This window comes from Cervus canadensis, chromosome 14 (genome assembly GCF_019320065.1).
Source record: "Cervus canadensis isolate Bull #8, Minnesota chromosome 14, ASM1932006v1, whole genome shotgun sequence".
Taxonomy (NCBI): Eukaryota; Metazoa; Chordata; class Mammalia; order Artiodactyla; family Cervidae; genus Cervus; species Cervus canadensis.
The window spans coordinates 13921347-13945406 of NC_057399.1; the positions used below are offsets into that span (position 1 = coordinate 13921347).

The 24060-nt window shown below is 38.6% G+C and overlaps 1 protein-coding gene across 5 annotated transcripts in view; it reads right to left on the reverse strand.

Moving 5' to 3' along the window:
* The window catches only part of UNC13B (unc-13 homolog B), a 203353-nt gene that overhangs the window by 118348 nt on the left and 60945 nt on the right, over nt 1–24060 (reverse strand). For all 5 annotated transcript variants that reach the window (XM_043486619.1, XM_043486623.1, XM_043486622.1 and 2 more), the window contains one exon: nt 12698–12755. In XM_043486619.1, the coding sequence (XP_043342554.1) occupies nt 12698–12755 (58 nt within the window). The remainder of the gene's footprint in view (nt 1–12697; nt 12756–24060) is intronic.

Consider the following 24060-nt stretch of genomic DNA (forward strand, 5'->3'; position numbering starts at 1 on the left):
ACGTACAACATGAAAAATATAATTAACACTACTGTGTGTCATGTATGAAAGTGGTTAACAGTAAGTCCTGAGTTCTCCCAACAAAAAACTTCTTTAATTTTGTATTTATACAAAATGATATTCACCAAACTTATTGTGATAATCATTTCATGATGTATGTAAGTCGAATCATTATACTGTACACCTTAAACTTACACAGTACTGTATGTCAATTATATCTTAATAAAACTGGAAGACAAAAAAGAAAAATCCCATCGAATATACAACCCAAAGAGTGAACCATAATGAAACATATGGACTTTGGTTGATCTTAAACTTTTTTTTCAATTTAGATATTTCCTCTAGGAAGATATTCCTAACCATCCCAAATTTGGATTAGGTTTTCTTTCTCTACACTCCCCTATCATTTACATATCACATGGTACTAGTTACCTGCTTCTTCCTCTCTGGACTTGAGTTCACTAAGATCAAGGCCTTTTCATTTCTATACCCTCTGGTGCCTAGCATGATTCTTCGCATGAGGAAGAGGTGCCCAAAAACTGTTAGTGAATGAACAATTCTATCAATTGTTGGTATCTACCATAATTCTGTCAATCATGTCTTATCAATCAGACTCACTTCTTACCACTTTTACCGATAAAATCTATAATAAGAAGCCATAAGATGACCATGCTTTTATGGGAATAACAGTTATGCAATTAATATATAACAGCTAGTTTATGCCCAGATTAGGCACTTAAATGTTTTAATCAAATAAAACTTTGATACACTAACCTGACATTTTTAACGTGCATAATTGTCTAACATAGCAATTGAACAGAAATTATAATAAGTTGATGTAGTGACTGCAATCAGCCACATCAAATTTTTTCTGGAAGATGGCAGTTTAGAAATAAATAAGCGAGTCAGAAGGCTGCAGTTAACATTATTTTTTATCAGCCAAACCATATTGTTATAGTCTCTCTCTTTTCTTTGTTAGTTTGCCAACCACCTATAATTAGCATCAGTATCAACTGCTTCCACCAATACCACATGTACAATGTAAAACTCATCACCCACTCTTACTGACAGAAGTCCTAGGCCCACTGCACTGCCCTCTACTAAAATAAGACTCCCTACACTCTAGGAGTCTGTAACTAGCATATTTTCCTGTCTGAGAGTCCTAGTCCTCAACTAGACATACCAGAAGCTGTGGACTGATCCTTTACTCCCACTACCCAGAACAGACAATATGCTAGCCAGTAAGAGGTTCCTTAGCTAGGACTGAGGGAATAGATTGGGCTATGTTTTTAATTCTCCCTTCATAATTTTCATTTATCTTACTATGAATATCTTAGTAGGATACATCAGTACATTCCAATTAGCTTCTTCAAAAGTCATCTCTAAACTCATCTGTTCTGGAAAGTCTTCCTGAACAAACTACATGTCATTCTTAACCATTTGCTTCTTTGCCTCCTTAACATTTCCCTCTCTATTTCCAAAGTATCACTATTCCTCAGATAAAGTGGTAGATAGTGGAAGAAAAATGGCAAAGAATGGATATGAGCTAGACTTCTGAATCCTGGGATCTGAGAAATAAGAAGGGGGTAAGGGGAAACTGATGAGGTGGGAGAATCTGCAGGATAGAGGCCAGGTGCGAACGCAGTCCTGCTTTCCTGCAGGGCATGTAGTCCTTGATAAATAAGTGAAAGTAAGCTCAGCGGGTAAAGGATCCACCGGCAGTGCAGGAGACACAGAAGATCCCTGGGTCAGGAAGATCCCCTGGTGGAGGAAACGGCAACCCACTCCAGTATTCTTGCCTGGAAAATTCCATGGACAGAGGAGCCTGGCAGGCTACAGTGCAAAGGGTTGCAAAGAGTCAGACACGACTAAGCACACACACTAATGGCCTCTAATCAGCAACATGAGCTTGCTCTCAGGCTCCCCTGGTGGCTCAGACAGAAAACAAACTGCCTGCAAAGCAGGAGACCAGGGTTCGATCCCTAGATTGGGAAGATCCCCTGAAGAAGGGAATACCCACTCCAGTATTCTTGCCTGGAAAATCCCATGGACAGAGGAGCCTGGCAGGCTACAGACTGTGGGGTCCCAAGGAATTGGACACGACTGAGCACTTACACTTTCCCTTTTCTGCTTCTACTGTTCACAGAAATATATCTTTAGTTATAGCCACCAGCTTTTTTTTAGTATAGTTGATTTACATGAAATATTAGTTTCAGCTGTACAGCAAAGTGAATCCGTTACACATATACTTATATCCACTCTCTTTGTTCAGACTCTTTTCCCACACAGGTCATTACAAAGTACTGAGCAGAGTTCCCTGTGCTACATACCAGGTTCTTATCCGCTGTCTACTTTTTACATAGTAGCGTGTACGTGTCAATTCCAAATTTGTCCCTGCCCCTCATATTCCCTGGTAACCATAAGTTTGTTTTCTACATCCATGACTGTATTAACACTTCTATTTTGTAAGTAAGTTCATTAGTACAAGTGTAAATCTAGTCTTGTTTGTGGCAGCTAGAGAAATGGAACTAATAGCAGAATTGGCAGTATCTGCCCAGACTTCTGTGTTTAGCTGAAGCTTGCAGGGGAATTATACCATCATCTATACAGTAATAGGCAGTAATCTAATCTTCCGGGTGAGGAATATCTGGTTACACATATATAATGGCCTATTTCCCTGCCTCCCCAAACAGGTAGAATATTAGAAATAAGACAAATCACAGCATGGCACTGGACAGTTTTAGATGAAGACCAAGAATCATACAGTATAAAAGGAATACTTGAGTGCGGTGAAGACAAAGGATACAGTACGTCAAGCCTGATGGCTTAAGCGTCGTGGGGAGCACTAATACCTCACGCTTCCTAAGCATCAATAATATCAGCGTGATGGATCACCAGGAAATAGAACACTAACAGTTGAAAAGGAAAAAATGGAAAGACATTTTTATGTAAATATGTCACTTCTGGGCATGTTGGTAAAAAGAAACCCTTTTGAAGTCACTTGATCTTAGCCAAAAGGCCGAGAAGCGATGTGTGAATCAAATAAGATGTCATAAGTTGGTCGGCAAACTATATTATTACTGATGACGCCTCTGAATGTTCGTCACTGTTTCTCACACATGTAACTAACCCCCAACTGCTCTGAACTGACTCATTCTTTAAGACAAATTTTAAACAATATGTTGAGTTATGCCCTATTGTGCTAATTTAAAAGACTGATTCACACTCAGGAGATTTCAGTATAGGATCTGAAAAGGTACTATTTATAGGCAACACTGTAACAAAAGCAGTGAAACAAACCTTTCATAAACAATCAGAGAAAATCTCTTTGAAACATCAATGGTGGGCTGTATCTCAATTAAAGTTTCAAGCTTACTTAGAGGTCACATTACACATTAAAAAACAGACCCCCAAATTTATTTCAACCATAGTAATTTATTACGAGACACCTCAGGGATATTACCAACAGAAGAGACAACTTGAAGAGCTACTTAAAACTCTCAATCAAGGAACTACTAGTATTGTTTAGCTAAACATTGCCAATTCCAACAACCATCATCATTCAACCATCAACCAACAACCATCATTCAATTAAGTGTCAAATATAAACTAAAAAAAAAATCTACAATGACCTACCTCTATAGTGTCAGGCCTGGGATCATTTTCTAATAAATATTTATTAGCTTTTAAATTATCATAAAATACATTCATTTGGAGAAAATTTAGAAAGTAAAAGAAGTATAAAGAAAAAAAACTACCCACAATTCTACCACTGAGAAACACTATTAAAACTATTTCCTAGGTTTTGTCCCTATGCTTATGAGTAATTTGTATTTCAGATAACTGGGATCCTACTACTTCACCAGTTTAGGATCCTGCTTTTCTAAAAACTTATTTACATAAATGTTCCTGAATTTAAAAAAATTACTTACAAGCATGTTATTCCATTATATGGAACTTACCACAATTATCCATTCTTCCAGTAATTTTGCAATTTTTCCCCATTGTAACTAAAACCTGTTCATAAGTGTTCCTTTGCATCTCAAGTTATTTTCCCTGAATGGTTCCGAGAAGTGAAATTACTGAGTTAGGAAGGTTGTACTAATTTACACACCCTGACAGAATATGTGAGTCCTTGCCAGATGCTGATTCATTTTTGATTCATTTCTCAGTTGCAGCCAGTGATACTGTCATTGATAATACAGTGGTGAGCAAAGCAGACATGTAAAAACTGAATATAGCAGAAAGCTGTAGAGCTTAGTAGTCACTTGGTGTGGCAACAGCATGCTACTGCATTCCTTGACAAGACATAGGTATAAACATCCCTACTAAAGACTGAAGTTTGAATACCCTGATTTCTAAATACGATCCCCCACTAAAAGAAGCCAGGGCTCATTGAAGAAATGACTTTTTCTATAACTGAAGCACAAAAGGACAACGTGAGCCTGTAACAGCTTATATGAGGAAAGGAAGGAAATGGTAAAATAAATAAATAAATAATGGGGTCACAACGAAACAACACAGGATCTGAGTTAAGGGGACTATGACAGGCCAAATTTGGGACAATTTGAGCAAAGAGAATGACAGAAGTGAATTCATGAGTCCATAGTGATAGTCATAAAAAAGGAGGGTAAGAGAGAAGGGAAAGCTTTATAGAACACTGACAGTTACTCAACGTAAAGGAATGATAGAATTAGGAAACCAACATTTTGCGACCACCAATGTAATAATAAATTTAGGCCATAATCATAATAGATTCTAAAATTAATGGATGAAAGGTTACAAGTAATAGGTTAAATACACACAGTCTCAAAGTACTACCTACCTACCCCCAATATTTTACTTATTAATTACAAAAGGGAAAAAAATACCTTAGAAGTGGAGAAATCTAGAGAACATCATCTGAACTAGTAATTCTGGTTTTTCCAATAGTCATGTATGGATGTGAAAGTTGGACCATAAAGAAAGCTGAGCCCTGAAGAATTGATGCTTTTGAACTGTGGTATTGGAGAAGGCTCTTGAGAGTCCCTTGGACTGCAAGGAGATCCAATCAGTCCATCCTAAAGGAGATCAGTCCTGGGTTTTCATTGGAAGGACTGATGTTGAAGCTGAAACTCCAATACTTTGGCCATCTGATGCGAAGAGCTGATTCATTGGAAAAGACCCTGATGCTGGGAAAGATTGAGGGCAGGAGGAGAAGGGGATGACAGAGGATGAGATGGTTGGATGGCATTACTGACTCATTGGACATGAGTTTGGGTAAACTGTGGGAGATGGTGATGGACAGAGAGGCCTGGCGTACTGCGGTCCATGGGGTTGCAAAGAGTCGGACACGACTGAGTGACTGAACTTAACTGAACTAATAATTAACATAAGCATCACAAATAAAGGGACAAACTCACATCAGCTCTGTAGTAACCAGAACTAATTATGAAGAAACAATCTGATCAATCCAAATTTTAGGGAATTCTGAAAGACAATTTAACTGGATCCTTGTCAGCTGTCCATCAGAATGGCTATGTTGATGTGGAAATAAACAATTTTTGAAGAGAGCAATTGTTGCTGAAGAGAGGTTACACTGTCCCTTCTCCTGTTTCTCCTCTCTGATTTCAAGTGAGAAGAAGTTCTAAGATTCACAAAGAGTGGGGGTGCTTGCAGAAGGGAAGCCAGACAGGTCTACGTGGGTGGAAGAATTGCTGGCCTGTACCCTGTACCTACCTAAGCAGACAACAAGAGGACTGAATAGAGGAGGCAGATCTGGGAGATAGAGAAAAGAAGGAAATTGCCTTGGTTTCTCAGACCAAGAATAAGTGAGCTCCCCAAGAGTCAAATAAATTTTGTGGAATATGGTTGGGCCTGCGTGCATGCTAAGTTGCTTAGTCATGTCCAACTCTTTGCAACCATACGGACTGTAGCCTGCCAGACTCCTCTAACCATGCAATTCTCCAGGTAAGAATACTGGAGTGGGTTGCCATGCCCTCTTCCAAGGGATCTTCTCAACGCAGGGATCAAACCCATATCTCTTATGTCTCCTTCATTGGCAGGCGGGTTATTTACTGCTGGTGCTGCCTGGGCCTGAGCTGTCCTGATACTCTCCCCATTCAAAAAGCCTCTATGTGGTAGGATCCCAGCAGCAGCAAGCTAAGTACATCTACTGTTGGAAGAAGTCAGTAGTGTAAGAAAGAGGCTGAACCAAAGCAATCCCTTGCATCCAGGAACTGGACCCTGAAGGGTACAATGAGGTAACTTCTGGAGGGTCACAAATAGACCCCAAAGAGAGAGCAGGCATTCACCTACCCAAGAGAGGGCAGGAAGAATCAAGCAGTAGCAACCCCACAGGCAACGACAACCAACAAAGAGGCTCAAGACCTTTTCGAGGAAGACAGATGTTATTGTTCTTAGAAAACACAAGTATCTTGAGAATCTCAGTGTAAGTCTTATCCGTCCAGGAAGACTGCTCCAAATATTCACAGCATGAGAATAAGACACTGGCGTGATGTGACTGTTCATGCACAGGTATGTCTTTGTGTGACAGCATTCACTGAAATATCCCAGGGTCACCTCCAGTACACAGAAAACATTTGAGACTTCTCTTAATCCTGCTTAAGGGGCTCCATTGGAACCAGAGTCTCACCTGCTACTTCCAGAGGGCCCAGGATTCCTTCTGCAGCATGCACAACTTGTTGGAGAAGAGGAATCTCAGTGAGCAGCCACTGGCCAAGACACAGCACCCAGCCATTCCCTCTCTAGGGTCCTACTGTTCACTAGCACCACCCAGAAAGTAGACACAAGGTCCCAAGACGTCTACTCTGGTCACCTTCTTTCTCTCCTCTCACTCAAGTCAAGCAAGGCTTCTCTTATTCAGGAAAAGGGAGAGTAAGGTGAATCTCTGCTTCCTCCCATATTTATTCAAAACATTTTGAACATTCCCCTCAAATCCTAGGCTTTCAGTTACTAAGGTCAGGAACACCATTTCTTCAGTTCTTGCCTTCCATATCTTTCCCTGAAGTAATGGGAACAAGAACTGACAATTACACAGGGGATAAAAGATATGTGGACATAATGTAATAATCACCCTGTAACATATCTACAGTTACCAAAGGAGAATGAAATATCCTAAGATAAAAGTGAATGCAAAGTGTTATTAGTGAATGTTAAACTAACCATCAGAAAAGTCTAGAAAGAAAACATTGGAAAAAAAATATAGTTCACCCCAAAATTTTTAAAGAATCTCATCATTTTTAAGACACAACTGGGGCCAGAGGAAGTTTCATATCAAAGATAAGAAAAAAGGGTTTCTTTAGAGTAGTAGCTCAGTGATTTCTGAAAATATTTTGTGGACATGTCACAGTGACTGCAGAGAACTGACCCTAGCAGAGAAAACAGAAGAGGGACCGTCCACATGAAGAACTCTCAGGACTAGGAAGTTACAGTCACATGATATTACAGCTAAGAGCGCTAGAGGTTATTTAGACCAATGCTCCCATTTAAACATCAAGAAATTGAAAGAGACAATGGAAAGACTTTCAAAATTACTCAAGAGAGAGAGCAGTAAACCAACCTCTAGAACAAGGATCCAGTTATTCCATTCCTCTTGTTAATAACCTTTAACTATTAAAATCAGTACATTAATAAATATTTAGAAAATGAAAGAAATGCAAAAAGGGATTTAAAAAGTCCCCACATGTCAAAGAGAAGTTTGGTTAGTATTTTAATGTCTCTCTAGGTATTCTCCCCCCTAACTGTATAGATATATTTATAGCAAGTATATTAGCCTGCTCGGACTGCCATAACAAAATACTATAGACTAGGTAGCTTAACAACAGAAATGTATTTTCTCAGTCTCTGGAGGCTGAAAAGTTAGAGATCAGTGTTCTAGCAGAGTTCAGTGAGAACTCTCTCCCCAGCTTATAAATGGCCACCTTATTGCCATGTATTCTCACATGGCAGAGAGCACAGTTGTCTCTTCTTTTTAAATAGATAACATCCTTATCAGATTAGGGCTCCGTCTTTATGACCTCATTTAAAGTCATAAATGACTCTCTCAATACAAACACATTGGGAGTTGGGGCCTTAATATACATATTTCAGGGGGACAAAATTCAGCTCTAGCATTCTGCCTCTGGTCCTCCAAAATGCACAGTCTTAAAACATGCAAAATGAATTCATTCATTCCAGCATCAATTCTAAAGTCTAAAAACTCATTTAAATATCAACTAAATTAGATATGAGTGAGAATTCAGTTATGATTCACCCTGAGGCAAAATTCCACTCCAGCTGTGAACCTGTGAAACCAAACATGTGCTTCCAAATTACAATGGTGAGGCAGAAGGATAACCTCACTCTACCAGGGAGAGATAGGAAAGAAGCGACAGGTCTCAAGCTAGTCCAAAACCTAGCAAGGCAAATTCCATTAGATCATGAGGCTAGAGAATAATTCTCTTTGGTTCAATGACCCATCCTCCACTGGAGTGGCACGGTCCCTCCCACAGCTCTGCAGAAGGGCCCTGGCCCCATAGCTCTCAGTGGTGACCACCCTCTGAAACAAAAGGAAACATCTCTGTCCCCTGGGCCTGTGCTGAGAGTGGCAGCCCTGATATTCTCCAAATCACCTTCCGGGTCACTTTTGCCTTTCCTCAAGAACAACACATGTTTACAGTCAAATAACTCTATGATTGAGTCTTGAAGAATTCAAGAAATCCAACAGCCTTCCTTCATTCCATCCATCTTCCTCTGTCCCCTTTCGTTGAAATTGGCAATGTCTCTGCTGGTATAATTCCATCTCTGTTCCTGGCTTCTGCTGATGGCTGGTTAAGTCCATGAGTCATACCATGATCTCTTTAGTATTTTCTTCAGAACAAGATTTTTTCATTTTTCACAAAATATAGGCTAAGGATAGGCTAAGAATTGCCAAATCTCCAAATTCGAGTTCTTTTTTACTTAACAATTTCGTCTTTAATTCAACCCTCTCTTCTGGCATTTTACTATAAGCAATATGGAAGACCCAAGGCATATCTTCATTATTTAGCTTAGAAATCACCTCGGCTAAACACCCAACTTGATCACTTATAAACTGTACCTTTCACAAAACCCTCAAACAATTTAGCTAAGTTCATTGCCACAAGGATCACCTTTCCTCCAGTTTCCAATAAACCATCCCTCAGTTCCATCTGACACTTCTCCAGAACATCCTCTAATATCCATTTCTCCCAACAGTCCCTGCACAACAACCTTGGTTGCACCTCAAAATTCTTCCAGTCTTTATATCCATTACCCAAATTTCCAAAGCCACTGTCACATTTTGAGGTATTTGTTACTGCAGCACCCCGACTCTCAGTACCAAAACCTATATAGTCTGCTCAGCTGCCATAACAAAATACCACAGTCTAGGTGGTTTAAACAACAGAAATTTGTACCCCACAGGTTTAAAGTCCAGGAGTCCAAGATCAAGGTGCCCGCTGATGTGGTTCCTGATGAAAGTTCTCTTCCCGGCTTGCAGACGGCCACCTTCTTGTTCCATTCCCCCACAGAAATCTCTAAGGTTATCAGACCTATCAAGTTACAGCCTCATTCTTACATTTTCAGTTAACCTTTCTCAGCTGCTCACAGGCCCTATCTCCAAATACAGTCACACAAGGGGCCAGGGCTTCAACATATGAATTTTAGGGGTATGCAACTTGGGGTGTACAGCAAAAACTCTTAAATTATACATATATACATACCTATGCATATGCACATGCACATACAGAGAGTAAGTTTTGTATATTTTAATTTAGTTTCATGAAAATTTCCCTATTATTCAAAGCATAATATTCAAATCTTATGAGTATTAAATTTACTGTTGCTTATTAAGTCATTTTCAAATTTTGCTATTTAAATATTTTGAAATAAACATCTTTCTATATAAATCCTTGTCAGTTTCTTGATTATTTAGGACAAATTTCCAGAAATTCAACTGCTGAGTCAAAGGTTACGGATGTTAAAAACCTCTTGTTACATATTATCAAATGGCTTCCCACAAACCTATACTAGTATATACTGCCATCTGCAGTAGATATTATAATTAGAATAAAAATATTTTTCTAACTGAAAAAAAGCCAGTGTCATAAATGACTAAAAAGGCAAGTTTTTTATTAAAGGAGATTAAAGATTCTGGACAACTGAGTAAAAATGTGCAATTCTTGATAAACTACACGCTGGTGCAAGGCAGGCCTATGAAAACACTCGGGGGACAATTGGGGAATTCTTAATATTAACTATATATTATATATGATTAATACATACAATCGGTGTTAAATCTCCTGATTCTAACAACGGTATTTTGGTTACGCAAAGTGTTCTCCTAGGAGACACATGCTGATGTGTCATAAAGTCTGATATTTATATTCAAATGATTCAGAAAACACACATGTGTATTTTTATGTATGTGCATACACAGACAGAAATGGGAAACATCAGTAGGGAGGAAGAGAAGCAAATTTGGCAAAATGTTAATCACTGAATCTAGTAAAAGGTAAATAGGTAGTCAATGTACTGTTCTCTCAACTTTCCTATAAGTTTAAAATTTTTCCAAATAAAAATATAGAGAGTAGTCAGAAGACAGGGATAGGCTATGCATATAAAACAAATTGGGCTTCCCTGGTGGCTCAGACGGTAAAGAATCCACCTGCAATGCAGGAGACTTGGTTCAATCCCTGGGTTGGAAAGAACCCCTGGAGAAGGCAAGAGATACCCACTCCGGTATTGTGGCCTGGAGAATTCCATGGACAGAGGAGCCTGGCAGGCTACAGTCCATGGGGTCACAAAGAGTCGGACACCACTGAGCAACTTTTCACTTCACCTAAAACAAATAAGCTGGTAAGCATATAAAAAAAATAAGAGAATTCATAAACGCTGATTATTTATATCCTCTTATTTCCTCCAGCCCTCTAAGCATTTGCTCTTTAATCACGTGAACTGCATTTCATCAAATGGAACCAAGAAGGCATGGAAGAGAAAGCTCAATTATTCCATTTCACTTGCATTAGCCATCTTGGAAAAAGACTTAAAAAGATTAAAAACTCAAAATTATCTCATTACAATCAGTTTTGGAAATGAGTTAGAGACTTTAATTCACAACTTGGTATTCAATTCAGATTCTTCTTGTCTCCCATGACTCTAAATGTTTGATAAATACTACTTCCCAAATGGGAAAAATGAAAGTAACAAATCACATGTGAAATAGGTGTTACTTAAGTAAAGAAAAAATACTGACCTCTGCCAGTAGTCTCGCTTTTATCAGGAAAGTAAGTAGCCAGTAGAATAGAAGACAACCAATAGATTTATAAACCATGGACAGAGGTTCTTCTTCTCAGAAACAGTATGAAGTAGTATAACATGGTGGTTCAATGCATGGGCTATAGAGTCAGACTGTATCTGAGTATTTACGTCACCACTTACTAGTTATGTGATCTGTGGCAAATAACTCAATCTCAGTTTCCTCATCTTAAAAATGAGGAAAACAGTAAAATCTGTCTTAGGGCTGCTGTGAAGATTAAAGAAGTTACTACATTTCAGCTCTTACAGCAGCATCTGGCAGACTGTAAAACCTCAAAATATGCTAGCGGCTACGGGTCTTATTCTTAGCAGCATTACTACAATAACGACTACCTCTGTTCCCAGGACGGTCAACCCACCACTGATAAGAGTCTGGCACTGATTCAGCAACACCACAGCAACACGAAAGAAACAACACAGGCACGGCCACCCCCACGGGCTGAAAAAGTGAAAGGGAACTGGCTTCCGGTCAGACCTCTGGTGTCTCCTCAAGCCATTCTGAGAGAAACTGAAAAGATACCAATACACCAACTATGCACAGCTCATTTCAAAAAGGAATCTGTGTGGTCTGGATCAGCTAACCTCAAAGGAAACAACAAATTCTCTCCCTCAGTTGATCATTGATCAGACTTTACCGAGGCTTACGGAGCTCCTCCCAGGTGGCACTAGTGCGTAAAGAACCTGCCTACCAGTGTAGGGAATGCAAGGGACCCGGGTTCGATCCCTGGGTTGGGAAGATCCCCTGGAGGAGGAAATGGCAACCCACTCCAGGATTCTTGCCTGGAGAATTCCATGGACGGAGGAGCCTGGTGGGCTACAGTCCATGGGGTCACAAGGAGTCAGACACAACTGAAGCGACTTAGCCCACACACACATATTATATTATCAGGTGTTGAGCCGGATGCTAGGAATACAAATTTTGGCCTTTAAAAATGTTGCATTCTTGTCAAATAAATATATATAGATTATAACACATGATGATATATACAGGACACAGGGAGAACAGGGAAGACCTGAACTAGACTGGGGAGAAGAAGGGAACCGCACAGAGTGTCCAGAAGCGGAAACTCTTAAAGGGCAATAATAGATAAATGGGGACAGAAAGGGAAAAATCACCCCTCTAGGGGTAAAAGCTGGTAAATAGAGGGAAAAGAAGCCCCACTGCCCTACCTACAGCCACACAAAACCAAAAGAGCTCTTCTTAAAGCTAACGGGGAGATAGCCATTGGGAGGAGGAGCCTGAATAAGGTATATTTCTGGAATATCTTCTGTTTATACATACCATATCTCTCCAACCTCCCCAACTCAAAATAAGCCACATTTGGAGAACTGACGGAAAGCTGTGATTAAGAAGAGATTCAGAGACAAGTTTCTCACTTACAGCACTGGGCGGCAGCAGCAGGCAATCGCTTCCTCTGGCTTTCTTCTTGACTAGAATACTAGGGGGAGAAAGGAGAAAAAACGAGACAAAACATAGTAAGAGGCCCAAGCAAAGAGCAAGGGGGAAAGAAAACAAACAAAATATAGCTACCTATAAAAAGCTTTAGCATTTGACTGGAGTCAGATTTCTTATCAAACAGAAGCAGATCATTCTGCTGTTGATTTTCCTCTGTGATCCTGACATACAGGCCGGACTATCAGATATGGCACTGGCCCAGTGTGACAAGCTAAACGAGGGGAGCAGAAAGTCGGCTCTGATCAAGGTCAGCTGGGCACCATTCTAGCTCTGCCAGGCAGTGGTGGAAGGCTTTAGTCTTAGAAGAGTTAGAGGACTTAGAAAACTCAGATAATGTACAGATTTCCCCATCTGGGTGATGGAACTGAAAACCTCTCTGAGACTTGAGTTTTCTCCACTGTTAAAAAGGAAAAAAAAAAAAAGTGGTTCTTCCCTTACAAGATCCCGTGGGAAGTGAAATCCCTTCCGTAAGCATGCCATACAACATCTGGTACTCACTAGTCTCCTTCCAGTGATACTCTAACCTCCCCAACACAACTCACCACTATCACCACAAAAAAACAGAGCACTGAAGCCACAGAAAGAAAGTGCCGTAAAAGGAAGCCAAACTAAGTTCATGTACTGAAGATGGGCAAGATTTAGGAAGGCAAAGCAAAAAAGCATAAACAAATTAACACAGGTACAGAGAGTCTGGCAGGCAACATGGGTTTGGTTCAGAGCCCATTGGCGGACCGGAAAAATGTGAGTCCACATAGTTCAGAAACTCATAAAGGTAAGTTGGAAACGTGAGTTTTCATCCTGACTCTGCCATTTATTAATGGACTGTAGATTCTGGGCAAGACAGAGCTTCTCGAACACTGAAGGTGTTCATCCATTCAACAGGTATTTCTTGAGTGTCTATTATGTGTAAGGCCTTGTTCCAGGCACTGGGGAAACAGAAACCACGGTAAGGAGTTCAGACGTTACTCTGGCCTGTTGAGAAGCTGTGTGAAGTTTTAAACACCAGAGAGAGATGACTTGATTACGCTCTAAAAATCACTCTGGCTGCCGTGTGAGAAGAACTGTACGGAAACACAGGGGAAATAAGACTAGTTATTGGAATCATTCAGATGAAAGTTGATTAGTGGCTTACACATGAATGTTAGTGCTGAAGGGCATTTCAAGTGGTTGGATACAAAACACAAAACACTTTTCGTATATAAACATACTCTTCTATATAAAGTACTTTACAAGCAACAAACTACAATACGAATACCAGAGGCAGACAATGCTACTACTGCCTCCGTTACAGTAAGGAGCAGAAGTCAAGCACAGTTTAAACAATATAATAGTATTAGCAAAACTGGCAATCATAAAAAAGTTCAAAACTTCCCTTTAGGAAGTTGGCCTCCAGCCAAGCAACCCACTCCACAAGTAACAAAGGGACTTGATTATAATAATTATATAAATAATGATAATTTTTATAGACAGTACACAGACATAATAGTGAGGAAATCATAAAACTTTAAGCATTAAACTAGAAGATTCAGACTTAATAGATGAAGCAGATATTTCCAGAAGACATGTTTAATGAATCTCTTTAAGTTCCAAGCAGAAAGCTAAAGACCACCTACAATCTAATTAATAATATTAAGAGATCTAACGAAAAATAATCCATAATATTTATCTACAGAAAATATAAGTATTATGAGTAAGGAAAATTACAGGCCAATCTCATTTATGGAAATGGATGCAAAAATCCTACATTATCAAACAAAATCATATGATAGTCATTATATATGTTAATATTTCCATGTGACTATGTATGTATATGTATGCATATGTAAGAATGCTGACATATAAACAATGTATCATGACGAAAAGGACTTTAAAGGATAGTTCAATATCACCACATAAAGAGATTAAAGGAGAAAAACTATATGATCTAACAATGCAGAAAAGATCTTGATAAAACCCCTTACTTTTTCATGATAAAATACCTTAGAAAATAAGATTTTCCTTAATCTGATAAAGGGTATCCATCAAAATTTATAGCAAGTATCATACTTCAAGACTCATGAAGTATTCTCTTTATGGTCAGGAAAAAGACAAGGTTTCCCCACTTTCTCTCTTAAAAATTACACAGGATGTTTTACACAATGACATTTTTAAAATAAGAGGTCATCAAAAACAAGGAATGTCTGAAAAAATATCGCAGCCAAGAGTAGGCTAAGGAGACGAGACACCTAACCATAACACAGTGTCGTAGGGGGTAAGGGTACTGAAAACCACATGAGAGAAAAGTCTTAAAAATGTTTTTAAAACTAAGGATTTTTAGTTAATGAAATAAATATAAATATAAAATATTAACTTTTAGTTAATAATAAACATCAATAAGGGCCCATTAACAAAGCTAGTGGAGGTGATGGAATTCCAGTTGACCTATTTCAAATCCTGAAAAATGATGCTGTGAAAGTGCTGCACTCAATATGCCAGCAAATTTGGAAAACTCAGCAGTGGCCACAAGACTGGAAAAGGTCAGTTTTCATTCCAATCCCAAAGAAAGACAAAGCCAGAGAATACTCAAACTACCGCACAACTGCACTCATCTCACATGCTAACAAAGTAATGCTCAAAATTCTCCAAGCCAGGCTTCAGCAATACGTGAACCGTGAACTTCCAGATGTTCAAGCTGGTTTTAGAAAAGGCAGAGGAACCAGAGACCAAATTGCCAACATCCGCTGGATCATCAAAAAAGCAAGAGAGTTCCAAAAAAACATCTATTTCTGCTTTATTGACTATTTTAAAGCCTTTGACTGTGTGGATCACAATAAACTGTGGAAAATTCTTCAAGAGATGGGAATACCAGACCACCTGACCTGCCTCTTGAGAAATCTATATGCAGGTCAGGAAGCAACAGTTAAAACTGGACATGGACATCCACTAGCTTTTGGCATATGAGTAAAATCAATTTCCCAGTCCTCTCCAGGATACTTTCCCTTTCGTTGTAATCCAGATTTTGCTAGCTTTTCAGTCTTTGGGTTTTTTTTTCTGACAAACCTCACACCGTTTGATGATGTTCTTTAGAGTTTTCATTACATTTTTACCTTCAAACAAACGAGAAGCCATCTGGTAAGTACTTTCTACACCCAAATGAAAACTCTGATGTAAACCCTTAAGAATTTTCCACTGAGCATTTTCAGGAATTATTAATCGTCCATCCTCGGACTGTAGCCATCCTTTATCAGTAATCTTTGCTCCTCTTTTTTCATATCTTTCTAATTCTTCCTCAGTATATTGTGGTTTTTCTTGTTCTACAGGACCTGTCCACATCATAGGCGTCTGTAGGGAGGGGGTTTCGTAAAGTGCCGCTTTTTTGGCTTGAGAGTCAGCTAACAGGTTACCGGCAGCTACTTTACTCCCATCCCTGCTGTGCCCTTTGCAATGCATAACCGCTACTTCTTTAGGACAATAGATAGCAATTAAAAGTCTCTCGATCTCTCTGAAATGCTTAATAGGTTCTCCTGTTGCTGTTTTAAACTGTCTTTCTTTCCATATTGCAGCATGAGCATGTAAAGTCAAATAAGCATACTTAGAATCAGTGTAAATATTCACCCGTTGCCCTTTGCTTAACTCTAGAGCTCGGGTCAGAGCCACAAGCTCCGCTAACTGGGCACTGGTTCCCTGGGGGAGAGATTTTGCTTCTAAAACCTGTTCAGCAGTCACCACAGCATAACCTGCTTTACGCTTTCCATCCCGAACAAAAGAACTGCCATCTGTAAATATTTCCATGGCAGGATTGTCTAATGGGGTATCCATTAAATCCTCCCGAGCTGCATAGTTTAAAGTTAGGAATTGGGAACAATCGTGATCAGGTGTTTCATTTTCCTTCTCAGGAAGGAAAGTAGCAGGATTTAAATTTCCACAAACTTTAAGCTTAGTTACTGGCCCTTCTAACAACAGTGACTGATATTTAAGAAGCCTACTGTCTGTCATCCAAATATTAACCTTTAGAATTCAAGATTCCACTCACATCATGAGAAGTCAGTACAGTAAGGTTTCGTCCATTATTTTTAAAGCTTCAGGTGCTAAGAAAAAAAAAAGAAAAAAAAACTGGACATGGAACAACAGACTGGTTGCAAATAGGAAAAGAAGTACGCCAAGGCTGTATATTGTCACCCTGTTTATTTAACTTATATGCAGAGTACATCATGAGAAATGCTGGGCTGGAGGAAGCACAAGCTGAAATCAAGATGGCGGGGAGAAATATCAATAACCTCAGATACGCAGATGACACCACCCTTATGGCAGAAAGAGAAGAAGAACTAAAGAGCCTCTTGATGAAAATGGAAGGGGAGAGTGAAAAAGTTGGCTTAAAGCTCAACATTCAGAAAACTAAGACCATGGCATCTGGTCCCATCACTTCATGGGAAATAGATGGGGAAACAGTGGAAACAGTGTCAGACTTTATTTTTCTGGGCTCCAAAATCACTGCAGATGGTGACTGCAGCCATGAAATTAAAAGACGCTTACTCCTTGGAAGGAAAGTTATAACCAACCTAGACAGCATATTAAAAAGCAGAGACATTACTTTGTCCACAAAGGTCCGTCTAGTCAAGGCTATGGTTTTTCCAGTGGTCATGTATGGATGTGAGAGTTGGACTATAAAGAAAGCTGAGTGCCGAAGAATTGATGTTTTTGAACTGTGGTGTTGGAGAACACTCTTGAGAGTGCCTTGGACTGCAAGGAGATCCAACCAGTCCATCCTAAAGGAGATCAGTCCTGAGTGTTCATTGGAAGGACTGATGTTGAAGCTGAAACTCCAATACTTTGGCCACCTGATGTGAAGACCTGACTCATCTGAAAAGACCCTGATGCTGGGAAAGATTGAAGGAGGGACAAGAAGGGGATGACAGAGGATAAGATGGTTGGATGGCACCACCAACTCGATGGAGATGAGTTTGGGTGAACTCCGGGAGTTGGTGATGGACAGGGAAGCCTGGAGTGCTGCAGTCCATGGGGCTGCAAAGAGTCGGACATAACTGAGTGGCTGAACTGAACTGAATTGTAATAAATGTACCAGACTAATGTAAGATGTTACTAATAAGGAAAACTAGAGGGAGGGGGCGGATAAGAGGTGATATTGAAACCCTCTCTACCAACTGCTTAATATTTTTGTAAATGTACAACTGCTATAAAAAATAAATTCTGTTAATAAAAATAAATGTACAAAAAATTTCACTCAAAAAATAAGACATAAGGATGGGAAAGGAAAAAACTTACTATTCAAAAATACAAAAACTAAAACACCCAAAGGAATTTCTAAACTAGTAGAATTACGAGTTGGTAAATAAGATGAATGCTAAAAAAAAAAAGACTGAACAACATTGCCCTATATAGATAGCAATAAACTACTAGAAAATGTAATTTTAAAATATACCATTCACTATTACTAGGAATAAACTTAACAAAAGAAGCGTAAAACTGCATGGAGGGGCTTCCCTGGTGACTCTAGAGGTCTCTGTGGTAACGAATCTGCCTGACAATGCAGGAGACACCGATCTAGGAAGATCCCACAGCCACAGAGGAACTAAGCCCGAGCACCCCAACTAGTGAGTCTGTGCTCAAGAGCCCAGGAGCTGCAACTTCTGAGCCCATTCACCTACAGCCTGTGCTCCACAAGAGAAGCCACTGCAAGAAGAAGCCCACACACCACAACTAGAGAGTAGCCCCTTCTAAGCAATGAAGACCCAGAACAGACAAAAATAAATAAATAACTTAAAAGAACCCTGTATGGAGAAAATGGGTTTTTCTCCTTCAGCATTTCTGATCTTTTGAAGTTTAACTGTATTTATTATACTTCCTGCTTATTGTCTGTCTCCTCCTAGTTGATCCAAGAGGACACTGGTCTTTGTTTTAACTGACAAATGTCACCAATAAACAGACAAATGTGACTTCCGGTTCAAGACGGCAGAGTAGAAAGACGTGTGCTCATCTCCTCCTGCAAGAGCACCAAAATCACAACTAGCTGTTGAACAACCATCGAAAGGAGGACACTGGAACCTACCAGAAAAAGAGAGCCCACGTTCAAAGACAAAGAAGAAGGTGCAGCAAGACAGAAGGAGGGGCACAACATGATAAAATCAAATCCCACACCCACTGGGCGAGCGCCCCACAAGCTGGAGAGCAGTAATACCAAAGAAGTTCTCCCACTGTTGTGAAGGCTCGGAACCCCGTATCAGGCTCCTCTGCCTGGGGACCCAACAAAGGGACTGGGAATCCCCAGGGACTCTGACCTTGAAGGCCAGTGGGATGTGATTATAAGACTTCCACAGGACTGGGGAAACAGAAGCTCCAGTCTTGAAAGGCACAGACAAAACCTTCGCACACCAAGACTCAGAGGAAAGGAGCAGTGACTCCATAGGAAACTGAACCAAAGCTACCTGCTAGTGTTGGAGGGTCTCCTGTGGAGGAATGGGTTGGCAGGGGCTCACCAAGGGATGGGGTAACTGGCAGCAGCTGTCTGGGAAGGTCCCCTTTGGCATAAACCCTCTTGGAGGTCACCATTAACCCAACCACAGAGTCCATAGACAGGAGTGTGTGTGTGTGTTAGTTGCTCCATCGTGCCCGACTCTTTGCGACCCCAAGGACTGCAGCCCACCAGGCTCCTCTGCCATGGGATTTTCCAGGCAAGGATACTGGAACTCCAACTGGAGTGGGTTGCCATTTCCTTCTCCAGCAGACCTTCCTGACCCAGGGATCATATCCGGGTCTCCTGCACTGCAGACAGACTCATTACCATCTGAGCTATGAGGGAAACCCAAAGACATGAGGGCTGAGGCCAAAAAATTAATAGGGAAGAAGAGCAACCCCACCCATCAGCAGATAATTGGATTAAAGCTTTACAGAGTAAGGCCCTGCCCACCAGAGCAAGACCCAGTTTTTCCCATCACCAGTCTCTCCCACCAAGAAGCTTACAGATTAGCTTCCTCCATCAGAGGGCAGGCAGAAGGAAGAAGAACCACGATTCAACAGTGGCTAAAACCAAAACCATACCACAGAAAGTTAATCAGCATGAAAAAGCAGAAAGTTACGTCCCAGATGAAAGGACAAGATAAAACATCAGAAAAACAACTAAATGAAATGGAGATTGGCAACCTTCCAAAAAAAGAATTCAGAATAATGATAGTGAGTATGATTCAGGATCTTGGAAAAAGAATAGAGGCAAAGATTGAGAAGACGCAAGAAATGCTTACCAAAGACTTAGAAGAACTAAAGAATAAACAAGCAGAGATAAATAATACATTAGAAGGAATCCATAGCAGAATAACTGAGACAGAAGCACGGACAAATGATCTGGAGGACAAAATGGTGGAAATCACTGCCGCAGAACAGAATATAGAAAAAAGAATGAAAAGAAATGAAGACAGACTAGGAGACCTCTGGGACAACGTTTAATGCACCAATATTCACATTATAGATGTCCCAGAAGAAGAGAGAGAAAGGACCTGAGAAAATATTTGAAGAGAGATAATAGCTGAAAACTTCCCTAACATGGGAAAGGAAATAATCAACAAAGTCCAGGAAGCACAGACAGTCCCACTCAGGATAAACCCAACGAGGAGCACACCAAGACACGCAGTAATCAAACTGACAACAGTTAAAGACAGAGATAAAATACTAAAAACAACAAGGGAAAAACAACAAATAACAAGGGAATTCTCATCAGGCTATCAGGTGATTTCTCAACAGAAACTCTACAAGCCAGAAGGGAAGGGCATGATATATTTAGTGATGAAAAGGAAGAAAATACAACCAAGAATACTCAACCCAGCGAGACTCTCGTTCAGATTTGATGGGGAAATCAAAAGCTTTCCAGACAAGCAAGTTAGAATTCAGCACCACCAAACCAGCTTTACAACAAATGCTTTCTCTAGTCAGAAAACAAGAGAAGGAAAAGCCTTACCTACAGAAAATAAATCTCAAAACATTTTTTTAAAAATTAAGAAAACCGTAATAGGATCATACACACCAGTAATTACCTTAAATGTAAATGGATTAAATTAAAGACACAGACTGGCTGAGCAGAAGAAAACATGTACATGTATGCACTTCCACTTACCACATCACTCTGCTTGACCCCCCAAATTGTATGTAATTATCTTATATTGTTAGGTTAATCATGTTTCCATTACGGCTTGCAACTGTAATTATCTTTTATTTTTTGTCTGGCTATTGATTGTTAAAACAGATAAATATCTTGTACTATTGTGATCATGTAACTATCACCCACTTAATACCATTGTACCATGACTGGTCAAGAGAAAAATTAAAGAACTCTATGTCACCAAAATTACTGCTTAACAGAAAAATCTGTAATCACTTCTTAAATTTCATGTGCATATCAGAATTAACTCAGAATTTTCTGAAAAATACAAATGTCTAGGTACTGCTTTTTTTTTGTCGAGCTCTGGATATGTTTCTAATGAGCAGCCATGTTTTAAAGCAATGGACTTAATGAGGATCTTTTACTTTTATCTAGTTTGTTCCACAATTTCTATTTCATATTCAGTGCTCCCATTTCATTTAGTTTATGTTCTCCAATTTCTCCATCTCTTCACTTTTTTTTGGATGTTCTTTCTCAAGCCTTTATCAAGCAGAGTAGAAAAGCTTTTGTATACATATATATAATATTTATAATATATATATTTTAGAAAACATTAATTTTTGCCTAAGTAAAAAATGTATGACATTTTGATTCCACTTGTAGGAACAGAATGCTAGATTTCTAATTTAAAAAATAAATATGCAACAAGCAACAAAAGTTTACTGTATAGCACAGGAACTATAATCAATATCTTATCATAACTTATAATGGAAAATAATTTCAAAAATATGTGTATATGTATAACTGAATCACACACACAAAAAAAGAATTCTACTTTTTGAAATTTTGTAATGTCTATCTTTTTGCCAGTTTTTCTAAATGTCCTATGGACATCTAATAACAACGTATGAGATACAAAATTTTAAATATATTTTTGTAGGATATGGTTAATATAAATTAATTAAATATAAATCTATTATATTTAAATTATTAATGGCATCATTCAAGATGCTCCTGTTCTTATCTTTTCTGCACTTGATAAAATATTCTAGAGAAACGTAAATATGTCTTATGATTATATAGTTTTTCTTTTCTATTTCTTCTGATTTTTGCTTTTTGTATGTTTCTTTGCTGTTAAGGGGTCTAATGGTTTATGATGTCTATCTTTTTTGTGAATTGTACCTTTTATCTTTAAAAATATTCACCTTTGTTCTATTTAAAATAGATAAATATATTTTTTTAAAAAGTCAAGACAGAGAAATGCAAATTTAAATGATAAAGCTCTAAACCCATTAGGTTAGCAAAAATTTAAACTCTGACAATAACAAGTGTTAGTAAAAATATAGAGAAGCAGGAAAACTAGAATATAAATTGGCACAATTACTTTAGAAGACAATTTAGCAACATCTAGTAATGTTGCATAGAGCACATGCCACAACAGAGCTATTCCATTTCCAGGTATATACCCAGAGAATCTCCCATACATAAGCACAGAGAAACAGGCTCAGAGATGTTTACTGAAGCATGCATTTATAATAGTGAAAACCTAATTTTCCACGAGTAGAAACAGTAATAAACAGTGACACATTTAAGCTCAAGTGGTAGATTCCAAGGTCAGTCTTGACCCAAGAGGCTGCTGTGTATGGGAACTGTTGCACACCATAGGGGAAAAAATAGAAGATTTGACACTGTGTTTTTAAAATGATTTTGCAGTGAGTTTGACCAAATTTTGATAATCACTGAATCTTGGAGATAAGTGTACAGGTTTCATTTTACTAGTCCTTCAGCTTTTGTATTTTTGTTTAAAACTTTTTCATGATAAATATAGAAAAAAGAAACCAAGAAGATTTCACTAATCAAAGATGAGACAAGTTTAGTATCAAAAAGAGCAAAGACTGCAATGGGTTGAAACACAAATATATAAAAATTCATAAATTGATAATGATATGCCATTAGAAAAAGGAAAACAATGCACAGGTCACCTTGAGAAGCTGCTTATGCAACAGCTATTAATTTGAAAACTGCTAAAGGGAATGTTTTTCTTACACATACTTTATTTCAAGTGAACCAAATAGCAGGTGAGAGAAAGTTCTGTTTTATAGACAAATCATAGCCAGTAAATGTTGAAGAGGTGATATAAATATAAAAACATCACTGTGCAACCCTAATAAAATAATCAGTATTACTTGTTGCTAAAACCATTAGGTAAAAGGCTGGGGGGATCACTTTATAACAGATGAAATAGGCTGATACCAAGTTGAATCCACTGTTTAATTCTACCATCACTAAAACTGAGTCAAGACACAATCTGCCTTCAAAACAAACCAAAAAACAACATCAATCTAAATCTCCATCTAATCCTCAAACTACTAGATATAGTTTTTCAGTTTAAAAAAAATAAGAGGGATAGAGAAACATGGTAAATAAGACCTCAGGGACATAATCAGCCAAATCCAGAATGTGTGGAATTCTATAAAACAAAGGAGAGAAGAGGAAACCAATTCTAGAATAAAAATGGTTTAAGAAACATAGTAACCAAATACATACAATTTGCCTGGATCCTGAATTGAATATACCTACTGTGAAAAGACATCTTTGAGATACTAATGGAAAACTGAACTCAGACTAGTAAGAAATAATGGTTAAATTCAATGTGTTAAAGGCACTGCAATTATTTTTTAAGGCATTATCTGTTAAAGATATATACTTCAGAGAAGATGATGTCTGGGATTTATTTTAAAATACTCCAGCAAGAGAGGGAAGTTATTTCTATTTATTTTTCATGTTCAAGACTTTTGATAATAAAAAAAAAGCCTTTAAATAAACTAATAATCACAATGAGACACCACTTTTAACCACTAGAAAGGCTGTTCAAAAAGACAGATAAATGTTGGCAAAGATATGAAGAAAATAGACCCCTTATAAAGTCCTGGTGGGAATGTAAACTGGTATAGCTACTTTGTAAAACAATCTGGATGTTTCTAAACTGTTAACTATAAGTTACCATCTTTTCCAGCAATTCTATTCCCAGGTATACACTCATGAGAATTAAAAGTGTATGTCCAAACAAAAACTTACACCTGAATGTTCACAGAAGCATTATCCATATTAATAGAAAGATGGAAACAACTCAAGTGTTCATTAACTGACAAATGGATAAATAAAACATAGTACATAACTATAGAGGGGAACACTATTTGGC